Source organism: Chrysochloris asiatica, unplaced genomic scaffold (genome assembly GCF_000296735.1).
Source record: "Chrysochloris asiatica unplaced genomic scaffold, ChrAsi1.0 scaffold00043, whole genome shotgun sequence".
In the NCBI taxonomy this organism is placed as follows: Eukaryota; Metazoa; Chordata; class Mammalia; order Afrosoricida; family Chrysochloridae; genus Chrysochloris; species Chrysochloris asiatica.
This window is the reverse complement of record NW_006408561.1, coordinates 16,798,071-16,814,675: the sequence shown is the minus strand read 5'-3', so window position 1 is coordinate 16,814,675 and position 16,605 is coordinate 16,798,071. Positions and strand designations below refer to the sequence as shown.

Here is a 16,605-nt window from a genome sequence, read left to right as displayed (position 1 = left end):
ATATATCAAGAAGAATAAGTAGCAATGCTGTTATTGTGTGCTGTAGAGTCGATTCCAACTCATAGGAACCCTGTGTGGGATTTCTGAGAGCATCAAGTGAGTTTGAACTGATGACCTGGTGGTTAGCAGCCCAGTGCTTATCCTACAGTAGCACCACACCAGAGCTCAAGCAGTATTTAGTGACTATCTATACCAAAGTATGAAGGACAGAACATATCCACATTTATTTCAAGATTTGACTATGGAGGGCTTGCAGGGTATACCATTTGGTTGGTTGAGGATGCATGGAGGGTATTGTAACCATGGCAATACAACAATATACGATAGGATGAATGTAATACTATTGTTCTCCCATGTAAACCATCACATAATTCACATTAAAACATTTTTAAAAAGATTTGAATATGGATAATTTGAGGAAAGATGGCATTTTTTTTTCCTTATGGAAAAGGAGACGTAGTCAGAATTAGTTACAAGCAGATGATGATCTACAGGATTTTGCATGTGCTGAACTTGAAGCAATAAAGAGCCTACATGTTGACAGCATGCAAGTAGTGATGTTTCATAGGTATTTCAAGATTAGGTCCTGGAGTTTGGTGCCATGGTTGATTTACATGGCATCATCTCATTATTGCCATGTGGCAGTCTCTCATTATTAGGAGTCCTGGTGTGGCACTGTAGGATAAGCACTGAACCAAAAGGTTGGTTTGAACTGCAAAGTCGGTGGTTTCAATCCACCAGCCACACTTCAGAAACCCTATACAGGGTCGCTATGATTTGGATCTGACTCCACAGCACTGATCAACAACAACCTCATTATTAGAAACAAGAATCAAGCATCTCATCAGAAAGATACTTTTTCATGTTCTATCAATTTGCATTTCACAAAATTTAAGAGGCAGGCTATCAGTATTTAATGGACAATTATTAATGAGTGTTGTTAACTAATTTCTTTAATGAACTGGTGAAGGAATTGGCAATAGAAATTAGATGTTCTCTTCTTTAATCAATATCCTATCTCAGGACATCTTCATAAGTTATAGAACCAAAGGGTTGGTAGGACATTAAAGGTGATTTAGTCTGCAACCTGAAGTTAAAATTTCTGTCATCTCTGAGTCCTTGTTGTTCAAAAAGTTCATAGAATGATGGAATTAAATGATAATGAATTTTTTTTCTATGAACTTTTTGAAGTCCTTTTGTATTCAACCTGCAATGGTAACTGTGACTGTGGCTATGTGCCGTGGAGTTGGTTCCGACCCATTGCGACCCGGTACAGGGTTTCCGAGGCTGTAAATCTTTACAGGAGCAGAAAGCCTCATTGTTCTCCCGCAGAACAGCTGGTAGTTTCGAACTGCTGACCTGGGTTCGCAGCGCAATTTGTAACCACTATACTACCAGAGATCCTTATGGTAACTGTAGGCAGCCCATTTTACTGATTGATAGAAATCTCTTCCTCATTTGGAGGTGAAATTTGTCTCCTGTTTAAGTTAGCTTTGCCCTTTAAGGTCTATGAATCAAGTTAATCAGGTACTGTAGTCTTAGTGGGGAGATGTCAGTGATTTACTGGTAGAATTCTCATTTTCCATGTGGTCACTGGAAGCTTCTGTGTTGCCATAATGGTGAATAGTGGAGCTTCCAGACTAAGATGAACCAGGAAAACAGGTCTAACAATCTACTTCTGAGAAACCAGCCAGTGAAAACCCTCTGAATCACAATGGTTCAATTTCTTTGTTCATGGGGTTGCTATGAGTCTGGGGCAGCAAACAATAAAGACAACAATCCTAGTGGACCAGAAACCTTGTATTTGTGTGGCGCTGTAGGATAAACACTGGACTATAAGGTTAGTTTGAACTGCTAGGTCATTGGTTCAAACTCACCAACAGTTCCTCGGAAACCCTATACAGGGTCACTATGAGTCAGAACAGACTCAACAGCACTTAACAACAACAAACCCCTTTTGAGCTCCAGCTCTGTCATTATGTGGATCTGCAAGCCTCCATCAAGTTGCAAAAAAGATCTTAAGGTCTGATAAGCACATCCATTTGCTTCAGTTGTGGTGGCTATGCCATCATGGGACTCTTTAAACCTCCTGTGCTGAGTCTCCAGCCTGCCAACACCTCAAAGGTCTTGTCACTGCCTCAGGTCCGTGCAGAAACCCTCTGATGTTGATCATTTCTCACTCTGAAGGAAACTATCTGCCCTCTCTTTCCCACTCTTAGAGCACCTATCTACTTTCTTCCATGATGTTAGCTTTATAAACGTCCATAGGAATCACTAACTTCAAATAACTTTAACTTTCTTTTCTACATAAGCTACTGAGGCGGGGGTATATATACTAAGGTCTTGATTATGTGTTTAAACGGAAAAGAAAAAATAGGAAAAGAACAAATGCAGATTAATCTTCCTATAACTCATCCTACCACACAAGTGTAGGTCTTGTTGTACACAGCAGTCTTTGGAATCTTTGACGACTCTTCTACAAAAGGTATTCTCCTATGTCTTTATCCCAGGATATCATTCCATGAGACAACTGTCCATAAAGTTGTATAATTGTATCATTTTCTATTTGAGATGGTTTAAAGCATTATAGGCTCACATATGTTTACACCCTATCTCTACATTATTCCACTGTTGTTGTTGTCAAGTGCCATCAGAGTCAGTTCTGACCCATAGCTACCCTGTATAGGGTTTCTGAGGAGCGACTAGTAAGCTTGAACCGCTGACCTTGTGGTTCAAAGCGACTTTGCAGTCCAACACATTAGCCCACAGTGCCACACACGGTTAATAATTATATTTGTTGTTATTGTTCATTGCCTTTGAATTGATTCCAACTCACAGCAGCCCTGTCTGGGGTTTCCAAGGAACAGCTGGTGAGATTTGAACTGCCAGCCTTATGGTTAGCAGTTCAGTGCTTAGCCTATAGTGCCACATTAACCAATCATTAAATTGTTGATTGTATCCCAACTGGATAATGAATTGAGTTGTCTCAGGAGAGTATTTGCAGATGAGGATTAACTCATTTTCATTATGGATACACTTTAGATAAACTACAGAGACAATAATCTCCGCTACCACTGTCTCCCCTGCCTCCAGCCTGTGAATTTTCACAGTATTCATCCCTATTTAAACTTCAAAGAACAATTACATTATAGGGTAATGAAAACCTGTGAAAATGTGTGTCTTTTACCTCAGTAGGAAGAGGCAGTGGTGGCATCCTCGCCTTCCATGTGGGAGACCCAGGGTAGATTCCTTGCCAATGCACCTCACTCTTCTGTCAGTGTCTAAACATGTATCAGCAGAACTTCCAGCCTGAGATGATCTAAGAACAAAGACTTGGTGTTTTCTTCCTAAATCAGCCAACAGAAATCCTATGGATCACAACAGTAGTCTTGGTCCATAATAGATTACGGGGATACACAGGTTGGGGAAGCGCCTTGTTCACTTGTGCATGGGGTTGTCATGAGTAAGGTGTAACTTGACTACAGCTAACAAAAACACAGCACATCAGTTGGAATTCATCGAGTTCTTATTTATTCACAGGTAATGAGTGTATATATGGCAGCTACCCTGATATTCCTTTGGAAGAAATGCCAGATGCAGATGGAGTAGCCAGCACTGCCTCCTTTAATATTCAAGAGCCATGCTCTCCAGCCACATCCAGTGAAGCATTTACTCCAAAGGAGGGCTCTCCTTACAAAGCCCCCATATACATCCCTGATGATATCCCCATTCCTGCGGAGTTTGAACTTCGAGAGTCCAATATGCCTGGAGTGGGACTAGGAATATGGACCAAAAGGAAGATTGAAGCAGGTGAAAAGTTTGGGCCTTATGTGGGAGAGCAGACATCAAACCTGAAGGACCCCAGTTATGGATGGGAGGTAAGGACATATTTTGAGATAACTCACTGTATTTATTTCTTTGTGTAAGAAGATAAATGGTCACACGAGAGGCAAATTCCATTTGTTGCAATGTGTCTTTAGAATGAATTACTCTTAGTTTTTGATAGACAAAGTATTGCTTAAAGGTATAGCATAATAGAAGGGGGAACCAATGTAATAAATGGTCAAAGAACAGTATCAACTTGAAAAAAAATGCTAAAAGTAACAAATGCAGGTTTATAGATACACCTTTTGGAAACTTTGAATATGGTATCTCATATATACATAGCATGTAGCATAAAGAAACAAAAGTTATCATATAATATTTATTGTATTTTCTCTCCTGGGGTGGGGAGGATTTGAAAAAACAGAAAAAAAAACATTTATTTTCTTCATGTGACTATGGTTTAATTTAGTTTTATTTTCAGTCTGCATGCTTATTTTCCTCTGTGTTTTTCTAATATAATTTACCTCTCTTGTGGTAACTCTGCTTTGATTTTAGAAGGTGAGTACTATGCCAAAATCAGAGTTAATATTTTATATTCAAATTGATTTAATGAATACTTCGTACACAAAAAAGACAGCAAAAAAAGTTTTGAAAATTGGCTACTAATTTTGGAAAATCATCCTTTTCACAGAACTCATTAGATATTATCTAAAATAAGAAATTACAGTCTGAATATAAAATCTAAATCCAATTGTATTTAGGCAGGACAAGTGATTATGTTATTCTTCTGAGTTGGTAATTATAATCCAGATTCATTTGCTATGCATACTTCCCATTTATGTTTGTAACTTGAAAGCTTCTGTGGTTATATTATAACATCATAATTTCTGGAAAATCTGATCTATATATGAAATACTTGTGGGAAATTTCTGTAGGTTTGGGAAGGTTTTTTGGAGATGGCTGACCTTTCATTTCATAGTGTTTCAATGAGACAGAAATCAGATAAACTAGATTTATTTTGATATGTTCCCTTAATATTTATGATCATTAACAGAATATCCAATTAGCTTTTTAAGTACAAATAAATACACAATAACTTCAGGACTTAATTTAAACTTTTTTGTTGTTGTTATTGTTTTTTTACTTGTATCCCCTTTGAAATCTTTTTTAAAATTCTATAATAAAAGCAATTCTTGTTTGAATTCTGAAATAACTAAAGTTAGGGTCTGGATTTGATTATGTTTACAGGTGAGAAAAACCTTCTTTAGTTTTGTCCTTAGCCACAGCCCCTGTAAGGTTATGGTTTAGCTATATTGTCTTTAGACATGTGTATTGATAAGATATATATTTTTTAAATCACTGTAGCATTAACTGATATGTGAGTTGAATACATTTTAAAACAAATGTGTGGAAATTTTACGTCATTATTGTTCACCTTTAAGTAATGGCTATAAACATTCTATTAATAAGTAACATATTAAACTTTTATTACAAAATCTCTAATTGTTAAGCAGCAAGTGTAGTACTGCTCCAGATTATCCAAGGCATAATAATGAGATCGTTTTGTACTTAAAGTGTTGGTCAATGCAGGACAGGCTAGGGATAAACCTGAGGGAAGTCGGGAAAAATGTGCTATTAGAGGAAATTTACACATATATTTTTCTTCCTTGGAGTAAAATGTCTTCACTATATACATGGACAAATATTTACCTAGAGAAATGTAAAATGATTATTTTCATTATGTCAAAACTGAGTAGTCTTACTACTTTAAGATAAAACCATTTTAGATAGCTCCATAAGCAAGCAGCTCATGACTCTTTGGATAAAGATCACTTATTCCCTGTCTCTCTTTCAATAATTCAGCTAGTGGTCAACTCAGTAGTTTCCTTCACTATTTTAATGTCACCTTTGCTTTTGAAAGTTTAGTTTGTCTGGTCAGGATATATTATGAGCAAAAATTAGAGCAAGGGCTGTTTAGTGATTTCAGCAAATTTACTATCTACCAAAGAGCAGCTGAGTTCTTGATTCTACTTTTTCTTTCTTTTTAAAAAGTCTTAGGCTAGTTAATACAAAACTCAGTCATGATCAACAAAGCCACATTCACAAAGGCACTCACCTGTGTGTTCATTTTTAATCATCCTCACATCGTATTTGCCCTCAACCGTAGCTGATTTCCCTCCTGCTTAGTTAGACAGATGTTGTTAAGTTGTTAAGTACTGTCGAGTCAGTTCTGACTTACAGTGACCCTGTCTAGGGTTTCTAAAGAGTGGCCGGTGGGTTTGAATCACCTACTCTGTGGTTAGCAGTCCTACAGCAGCACACCAGGACTCCACAGATTATTGTGATTAGTTAGTATGGCCGGAACATAAAAACAAAAATCTTCACAATTGTGTTCATAAGCAACACCATGACAAAGAGAAAATATTGAAGTTGACAAGAATTTCATTTTATGTGGATCCACTATCCATGCCTGTGGAAGCAGCAGACAAGAAATCAAATAATTTTATTATTATTTTGCATTAGACAAATCTGAGGCCTCTCTCTTACTTGTTGTTGTTGTTATGTGCCGTGGAGTCGGTTCCAACTCATAGTGAGGATATCCTGTACAGGGTTTCTGAGGCTGTGAATCCTTACGGGAGCAGAAAGCCTCATCTTTCTCCCGTGGAACAGCTGGTAGTTTTGAACTGCTGACTGTGAGTTTAGCAGCCCAACTCATAACCACTACGCTATCAGAGCTCCTTTTACTAGTCATGGCCAACTTATAGTCCTACATTCTTCCAATACTCCTTTTGGACGAACCCATTGTTCTCTCTACATGAGTTCATTACTTTTATAATGTTATTCCTGGCCTTTCTAATCACTATACTCTATTTCCTACTTTTTTCCTAGCATGTTGTTGTTATATGCTGTCAAGTCAGTTCTGACTCACAGGGACTCTGTATAGGATCTCCAAGGAGCAGCTGGTGTGTTTGAACCACCAGCCTTGTCATTAGCAGTCCAGTTCTGTCCCTACAGAGCCACACCAGGACTCCATAGTTCTAGCTTGCCCTGGTAAACTCATTTACTAAGGAATTTAAAACATTGTGCAGTATCCAAATTATTATATAACTTCTGTAATAGAGAAAAATTTCCTTGAGAGCTTGCATAGCTATATCCTTCTAATACAGTGTTTTAATTGCATTCCATAAATTTTTTATGCTGTAGTGTTATCCAGTACACAGCATATTACTTGAAACAGACATTCAACAAAGAATTACTCATTGAAAGAAATGAGTAAATGAATAGATTGATAAAGGAGTGAAAGAATGAATATCGGATAATGCCACCCTGAGAGCTGTAGCAAGTAATGGGGGCTTAAATGTTGTCGGTATGTTCTGTCCAGTCAGTTCTGACGCATAGTGACCCATGTACAACAGAATGAAATACTGCCCGTTACTGCACCATTCTCTCAATTGTTGTTTCCTTGAGCCCATTGCTGCTGCCACTGTGTCCATTCATCTCATTGAGGGATCTTGCTCTTTTTGGCTGACCCTCCACTTTACCAAGCATGATGTCTTTCTCCAGGGGATGATTCCTCCTGATAGCATGTCCCAAGTATGAGAGATGAAGTCTCGCCATTCTGGCTTCTAAAAAGCATTCTAGCTTTACTTCTTCCAACACAGATTTGTTTGCTTTTCTTGTAGTACATTGTACTTTTAATATTCTTTTCCAACACCATAATTCAAATGCATTGATTCTTATCTGGTCTTCCTTACTCATTGTCCAACTTTCACATACATAGGAGACAATCAAAAATACCATGGTTTGGGTCAGGCACACTTTAGTACTCAAACTGATATCTTTGCTCTTGAACACTTTAAAGAGGTCTTGGGTAGCACATTTGCCTAATGCAATATGTTGTTTGATTTCTTGATGGCTGCTTCCATGAGTGTTGATTGTGGATCTAAGCAAAATGAATTATTTGACAACTTCAATGTTTTCTATATTTATCATGATGTTATTTATTGGTCCAGTTGTGAGGATTTAATTTTCTTTATGTTGGGTGCATTCTATACTTTAAGCTGTAGTCTGACCTTCACCAGTAAATATTTGAAGTCCTCTTTCCTTTCATCTGCATATTGTAAGTTGTTATTGAGTCTTCCTCTAATCCTGATGACATTTTCTTCTTCATATGATCTAGCTTCTAAGATTGTTTGCTCAGCATTGCAAATTTAATAAGTATGGGGAAAGAATGCAACCCTGGTCCATACCTTTCCTGATTCTAAACATTAGTATCCCCTTGTTCTATTCTAACGACTGCTTTTTTGACTATGTACAGGTTCCCCGTGAGCACAGTTAAGGTTTAGGAGTACTCATTCTTCATAATGTTATCCAGAGTTTGTCTGCATAACACAAAAGCCTTTGGGTAGTCAATAAAGCACAAGTAAAACTCTGTATGGCATACAGAGTTTTCAGCTAATACCCATCTGGAGTCAGCACTGATTTCCCCCATTCTATGTCCTTTTCTTCTGAGAAATCTGTACCTGGACCAAGAAGCAGTTAGTTGTTCAAACAGAGCATGGGAACACTGAATGTTTTAAAATTGGGAAAGGTGTGCGACAGGGTTGTGTTCTTTCACCATACTTATTCAACCTGTATGCTGAGCAAATAATACGAGAAGCTGGATTCTATGAAGAAAAGCATGGCGTCAGGATTGGAGAAAGACTTGTTAACAACCTGCGATATGTAGATGATACAACCTTGCTTGCTGAAAGTGAAGAGGACTTGAAACATTTACTGATGAAGATCAAAGAACACAACCTTCGGCATGGATTGCATCTCAATGTCAAGAAAACAAAAATCCTCACCACTGGACCAATAAACAACATTCTTATCAATGGAGAAAAGATTGAAGTTGTCAAGGACTTCATTCTTCTTGGATCAACTGTCAACACTCATGGAAGCAGCAGTCAAGAGATCAGACAACGTATTCCATTAGGCAAATCTGCTGCACAGGAACTTTTTAAAGTGTTGAAGAGCAGAGATGTCAGCTTGAGTACTAAGGTACGCCTGACCCAAGCCATGGTATTTTCAATAACCTCATATGGATACGAAAGCTGGACGGTGAATAAGGAAGATCGTAGAAGAATTGATGCCTTTGAGTTGTGGTGTTGGAGGAGAATATTGAAAGTGCCATGGACTGCCAAAAGAACCAATAGATCTGTTTTGGAAGAAGTGCAGCCAGAGTGCTCCTTGGAGGCCAAGATGGCTAAGCTTCGTCTCTCATACTTTGGACACATTGTCTGGAGAGAACAGTCGCTGGAAAAGGATGTCATGCTGGGTAAGATGGAGTGGCAGAGAAAGAGAGGAAGACCCCAACGAGATGGATCAGCCAGGTGGCATTATTGATGGCATCGAGTGTAGCGGCAGTAGTGAGGTTGGCCCAGGATCAGACATTGTTTCGTTCTGCTGTGTATGGGGTCGCTATGAGTCGGTTCCGACTTGATGGCACCTGACAACAACAATGTCCTTTTCTGAATCCAGATTTAATTGCTAGAAGTTCCCTGTTGGTGTACTACTGTAATCATTTTTTAATTATCTTCAGAACATTTTATTTACATGTTATATTAATTATATCGTTTGATGATTTCTGCATTCTATTGGGTCACCTTTGTTTAGATTGTACAAAAATAAGATTTTATCCAATTGGTTGGCCAGGTAGCTCTGTTCCAAATTTCTTGGCATAGATGAGTGAGCACTTGCAGTGCTGTATTAGTTTGTTGAGAGATTTCAATTTGTATTTAGTCAGTTCCTGGAGCCTTGTTTTTCATCAGTGCCTTCAGTGCAGCTTGGACTTTTTCCTTCAGTTCCATTGGTTCTTGATCATCATATGCTTCCTCTTGAAATGGTTGAACATCGACCATTTCTTTTTTGTTATAGTGAGTTTTAATTCCTTATATCTTCTTATGAGACTTCCTATATCATTCAGCATTTTGTCCCTGGAGCCTTTTAAATATTGCAAGTCAAGGCTTAAATTTTTTCTTTAGTTCTTTCAGCTTGAGAAATGCTGAGTGTGTTTTTCCTTTTTGGTTTTCTGACTTCAGGTCTTTGCACATTTCACTGTAATTCTTGACTTTGTCTTCTTGAACTGCCCTTTAAATTTTTCTGTTCAGCTCTTTTATTTTCTCATTTTTGCCATTTGCTTTAGCTTCTCTATACTCAAGAATAAGTTTCAGAGTTTCTTTCGATATCCATTTTTGTCTGTTCTTTTTTTTCTGTCTTTTTAATGACCATTTGCTTTCTGCATGTGTGATGTTCTCTATGTCATCTCACAAATCTTCTGGTCTTTGGTCATTAGTGCTAATGTATCAAATCTGTTCTTGAGACAGTCTTTAAATTCAGGTAGGATATATTCAAGGTCATATTTTGACTCTCCTGGACTTGTTTTACTATTCTTTAGCTGCAGCCTAAACTTGTATATAACCAATTTATGGTCTGGCTGCTTCACAGTCTGCCCCTGGCCTTGTTTAGGCTGATGACTTTGAGCTCCTCCCAATCCTACCCTCATCTCTTCCCACAGACACAGACAATTTGATTCTTGTTTATTCTATCTTATGAGGTTCATGGTTTTATGTTGTTTAAAAAGATATTTGCAAAACCGATGTTCTCCCATGTATATGATTACTTAATTCACAATAAAAACTTAAATTAAAAAAAGGTATTTGCAATGATTAAATCCTTGGTTTTGGAAAATTCTTTTATGCAATCTCCAGCATCATTTCAATCATATTTTTCAACCATGGATGCTTTCTTTTTGTTTCCTACTTTTTCATTCCAATCACAAGTAAACATCAATGCACGTAAAGTCCTGGTGTGGCACTGTAGGATAAGTACTGGACCACAAAGTCAGTTGAACAAGGCAGGTGGTTCAAACCCACTAGCTGGTCCTCAGAAACCCTATACAGTGTTTCTATGAGTTGGAACAGACTTGATGGTACTTAACAACAACAATAACATGATTGTATGTTTGATCAAGACTGAAGAAATCGATAGAATTCTTCAGTTTCATCATCACTGCTTTTAGTGGTTGGTGCATAAATTTTATAACTGGTATTCCTTGTAGGTATATGGATATTATCCTATCTCAGACAGCATTATACCTCAAGACAGATCTTGAAATGTTCATTTTGATGATGAATGCGACACCATTCCTCTTCAATTTGTCATTGCTGGTATAGCAAACCATATGTCAGATTCAGAATGTCCAATACCAGTCCATTTCAGCTCACTAATGCTTAGAATATCGATCTTTCTGTGATCTATTTCATTTTTTACAACTTCAAATTTTTCTAGATTCATACATCATGTATTCCAGGTTCCAATTATTAATGGATGCTTACAACTGTTCCTCTCATTTTAAGATGTACCCCATAAACAAATGAAGGTCCTAAAAGCTTTGCTTCATTCACGGCATCATGATCAACTCTACTTTGAGGAAGCAAGTCTTTTCCAGTCGTATTTTGCAAGTCTTCCAACCTGAAGGGCTCATCTTCTGGATCTATCACTGACAATATTTCCCTTCTATTTTAAGGTTTTCAGTGGCTAAACATTCAGAAGTAGTCCACCTCTCCTTCTTCTTAGTCTGTCTTAATCTGGAAGGTCCACTGAAAGTTGTCCTCCATAGATAACCCTGCTGGTATTTAAAGTACCAGTGACATAGTTTCCAGTATCAGAGTAACATATACGTCACTACAGTACAATAAACTGAAAGATGAGTGGTGGTGGATAGGGCCATGGAAAAAGCTAGAATCTGATTTACATACACATGGAACCACATCTTACTTCTGACACTAACTGTGTGATTGTAGGAAAACTATATAAAATCAATTGGCTCCTGCATTTTTAAATTTGACCATGTGGGCTAAAAATACCTACCATATATAATAGTTGTTGTTAAGTGCTGTCATGTCAGTTCCAACCCAAAGAGCAAGTGATGGGTTTAAACCACCAACCTTATGGTTAGCAGTCCAATGTTTATCCTACAGTGAGTGCAACATTAATATTCTACTGTTTATGATTGTTCTTGTTGTTAAGTGCTTTTGAGTTGGTTCCAACACATAGCGATTCTGTACAGGGTTTCCAAGGAGTGAATGGTGGGTTTGAACCTCCAACCTTGTAGTTAACAGTTCAGTGCTTACCCTACAGTGCCATTCCAGGCTTCCTGAATATCATTGTTGTTATTAAGTGCTGTTGAGTTCATTCCTACTTACAGAGACTCTGTATAGTGTTTCCGAAGAGCAGCTGGTGAATTTGAACTGCTGACCTTGCAATTCAAACCAACCTTGTTGTCCAGTGCATTAACCTTCAGAGCCACACCAGGACTCCATTGTATATCGTTGTTGTTGTTAGGTGCCATCGAGTCGGTACCAACTCATAGCGACCTTATGCACAGCAGAACAAAACACTGCCCGATCCTGGGCCAACCTCACTACTGTTGCCACGCTTGAGTCCATTGATACTGCCACTTTGCCAATCCATCTCATTGGGAGTCTTCCTCTTTTTCTCTGACCCTCTACCTTACCAAACATGATATCCTTCTCCAGCGACTAGTCCCTCCTGACAATATGCCCAAAGTATGAGAGACGAAGTTTGGTCATTAGTTGTTATTAAAATGAACTAAAGAATATGCTAATGTCTTGAAAGAAAGTTTGTAAAAGAGAAAGACAACATTATAATTAGGGCCCACTATCTAAACTATTTAAATAATTTATAAAAAGTTATGTATATTTCCCAGAGAAGGCATTTTGATAAATCATTAAAGTGGGTATTTTAGAGACACAGTGTGTTTTCTGAATGAGTGGTTAACAGACCAAATATATATGGCTGAGAAATCAGTAAAATATTTATTTACTTACTTATGCACTAAAGTCAAACCCACTGCCATGTAGTTGGTTCCGACTCATAGCAATTCTATGTAGGCTTTCCAAGGTTATAAATCTTTATGGGATCAGAAAGACTTATCTTTGTTTTGTGGAGAGGCTCGTGGATTTGAACTGCTGAACTTGCGATTAGCAGCTCAAAATATAATTCCTTATGCCACCAAGGATCCTTATTTATTTGTATGTGTTGTTGTTTAGTGCCACTGAGTCAATTCTGACCCATAGCGACCCTGTATAGGGTTTCCGAGGAACAGCTGGAGAGTTCTAACTGCCGACCTTGCAGTTCAAACGACTTTGCAGTCTGGCGCATTAACCCACAACGCCACACCAATAATTGGTATGATTTTTCTTCCAAACCAGGATTAATTTAATACAGATAAACTTTTAAAATAACATTAAAATTTGGCAGTGACTGCCACCACAAAGTGCACAGAACTTGTCTTTAACAAACTAGATTTTCAAAGACTGTGTCAGATTCTACAAATAATTAGTGGTGGAACTTTCTCCAGGATTTGAAACTTTATAATTACAGATTGAGTGAAGAACAGAACATTCTGTTGCTTCAAGATGAGAGTTTTCTTCATGTTTCCTTCTGAAGATGACCAACCATTCTCATTCTTGGTAAATTGGAGACTTTGTGGCAGAACAGTGAAGAGCTTTATCTCCAGTAAGAATATTCAAGCCGAAATCCAGGCAGCTGCACATACTAGCTGAATGATTTGGTAGAAGTGACTTAACTCTCTGTCTCTCAGTTTACTTTTATGTAAAATAGAGTAGTATCTGTGCCTATGCAGTTATGATTGCTGTGATGTAAAATGTAACATTATATGTTGACGTTGTTAGCACAGATCTTTCCACCTGGTGAACCTAAAAACCCAAACCAGTTGCTATGGAATCATTTCCAACTCATGGTGACCCCATGTGTTTGAGACTAGAACTATACCTCATAGGGCTGTACTTCCAAGGGTTCATCTGGGTGGATTAGAACCACCGAATTTCAGGTAGTAGTCAAGTTCTTAAGCATTTGCATCACCCAAAGACTCTTCTACCTGGTAGAAAAGCTGAATAAATGTTAGCAAAAAATATCTTATTGAGAAAAATACAGATCTAGCACAGGTCTACCAATTATTATATTTTAGTTAATTGATTTTTGTAAATTATTACTTTCCCTGCACTTCTGTTTCCTGGAAGTCCAAGTATATCTGATATGGTTTAATTAGTTGATGCTGGGTTTATTTCAAAAGGAAGTACTGACAGTTTCCTAATTAAGAAGTAAACAAAGTGTTCAGAAGAGATTCATAAATTTATTTTTAAGCCAAAGAGGTATTTGCATGGCATATTTTTTTAACAGTTTGAGAGAAGTCATTAGAAAAGTAGTGTGAATTTTTCTTCCTCAAAACATTATTTGACTTTGCCAGTCTTTATTAATATGGGCCACCATAAAATTCTACAAGGAAGTCTAAGTCAGTTGATGTTGAACCTATTATGTTTCAAAACCTCTGTCATCTCCATCTCACTCAGAATGTCTCTGATTTTTTTTCATCAAGTTAAAATACAAGATCTTAGCTTTTCTTTTTCTCCCCTCAAACATACACATATTCAGGCAGAAATATAATGACAGCAGTGGACAGTAAATTTCTGTTATGTTCTATTAAATAGATGAGAAGGAAATGTAGAACCATGGTAAGAGATTTTACTGGAGTCAGAAATTCATTAAACAATTTTAATGCACTGCTTTGACAATGTGTTATGTTCTAGCAGATGTAATCCTGACATGATATTACAATGAATGTGTGCCTCCCTATATTATTTTCAAAGAAATAGGTTCACATTTTGTAAGTTTGACTTGAGTTTGGCAGTGGAATTTACCTATTGAAATGTGAACTATGTATAATAATGGAAGCATGTATATCAATTTAAAACAAGAGCAGTATTTAATTTTCAAGATCTCTAAAACTGTGGTCAGACTTAGGTTGGCAATCAAATAACGTATGTTTGGTAATAAAGAGAGATGGTATAATTTTAGAGATTAGAGGTAAATTGGATATCTCTGAAAACTTGTCTCTCATTTTCATGGAATTATGCTTGGGTCAAAAGTGAATTTTACCTGGTTTGGCATTCATTTCAAAGAAAATAATGTTTAGGTCATTAATGACATGACAAGCATACTTGATATGTTGCAATGTTATTATTGTTAGGTGCCTTTGAGTTGGCTCCGACTCATATGACCACAGAACAAAACACTACCCGGTTCTGCTCCATCCTCTGAATTGTTGCTGTGTTTGAATCCATTGTTGCAGCCGCTGTATCATTCTGTCTCATTGAGAGTCTTTCTCTTTGCTGACCCTCGTTACCAAGCTAGATGGGACTGGTACTTTCTGATAATATGTCCAAAGTACCTAAGAAAAGTTTCACCATCATTGCTTCTAAGTGTCATTCTGGTTCTTCTCCAATGACACATTTGTTCATTTTTCTCGAAGTCCATGACATATTATTCAATATTCTTCACCAACTCCATAATTCAAATGCATGAATTCTCTGGTGTTCTATTCATTGTTCAAGTTTCACATGCATATGAGATCATTGAAAGAACCATGACTTGGGTCAGGTCCACCTTTGTCTTCAAGTGACACCTTTGCTTCTTAACACTTTAAAGAGGTATTTTGCAACAGATTTTCCTGTGTAATGCATTGTTTGATTTCCTGACTGATGCTTTCATGGGAATTAACTATGGATCCAAATACAATTAAATCCTTGACAACATCAATCTTTTCTCCACTTACTTTGATGTTTCTTACTGGTTCAGTTGTGAGAATTTTTGTTTTCTTTATGTTGAAGTGTAATCTATATTGAAGGTTGTCATTTCTGATCTTCTTCAGTAAGTGCTTCAAGTCTTCTTCACTGTCAGCAAGCAAGGTTGTGTCATCTGTATATTGCAGTTTGTTAATGAGTCTTCCTCCAATCCTGATGATGTAGTCTTCTTTATATAGTCTGGCTTCATGGGTTTTTGCTCAGCTTACAGATTGAATAAATATGGTGAAAGGACAAACCCCGAATACACACATTTCAATTTTAAGCCTTGCGGTAGCCCTTTGTTCTGTTCAAATGACTGCCTCCTGGTGTATGTACAGGTTCTACATGAGCACAATTAAATGTACTGGAATTTCCATTCTTTGTAACGTTATTCAAAATTTGTTATGATCCACACAGTCAAAAGCCTTTGCATACTCAGTAACACAGATACAAATCTTTCTGATGGTCTTTGCTTTCAGCCAAGGTCCATCTGATATCAGCAGTGATGTCCCTTTTTCCACATCCTTTTCTGAATCTGGTTTGAGTTTCTGGCAGACATGTACTGCTACAACTGCTTTTTAAATTATATTCAGCAAAATTTTACTGGTGTGTGATATTAGTGATATTGCTCAACAATTTCTACATTCTCTTGGACTCCTTTCTCTGGAAAATGGGTATCTTCCAATTGGCTGGCCAGGTAGCTATTTTCCAAATTTCGTGGCATCAATGAATGACCACATCTAGCACTGCATCAGTTTGTTGAATCATTTCAGCTGGTATTCTGTCAGTTCTGGAAATTTGGTTTTTGACAATGCCTACAGTGCTGTGCTTCCTGAAAGTGAAGAGAACTTAAAACATTCACTGATGAAGATCAAAGTATGGATTCAGTATGGATTACATCTCAATGTCAAGAAAACAACATTCTTATCAATGGAGAAAAGATTGAAGTCAAGAACTTCATTCTTCTTGGATCAACTATCAACACTCATGGAAACAGCAGTCAAGAAACCAAATGACGTATTGCATTAAGCAAATCTGCTGCACAAGACCTTTTTAAAATGTTGAAGAA

The 16,605-nt window shown here is 37.4% G+C and overlaps 1 protein-coding gene across 3 annotated transcripts in view; it reads left to right on the top strand.

The window, feature by feature from the left end:
* Positions 1 to 16,605, top strand: part of MECOM (MDS1 and EVI1 complex locus) — a 782,704-nt gene that overhangs the window by 364,583 nt on the left and 401,516 nt on the right. Inside the window, exon 2 of one of the 3 annotated variants that reach the window (XM_006861808.1) lies at positions 3,541 to 3,878. The exons of 1 other annotated variant lie outside the window; for it this stretch is intronic. In XM_006861808.1, the coding sequence (XP_006861870.1) occupies positions 3,541 to 3,878 (338 nt within the window). Of the gene's footprint in view, positions 1 to 3,540; positions 3,879 to 16,605 lie in introns of those variants that run through there. One more of the 3 variants, XM_006861809.1, reaches the window with a different exon arrangement.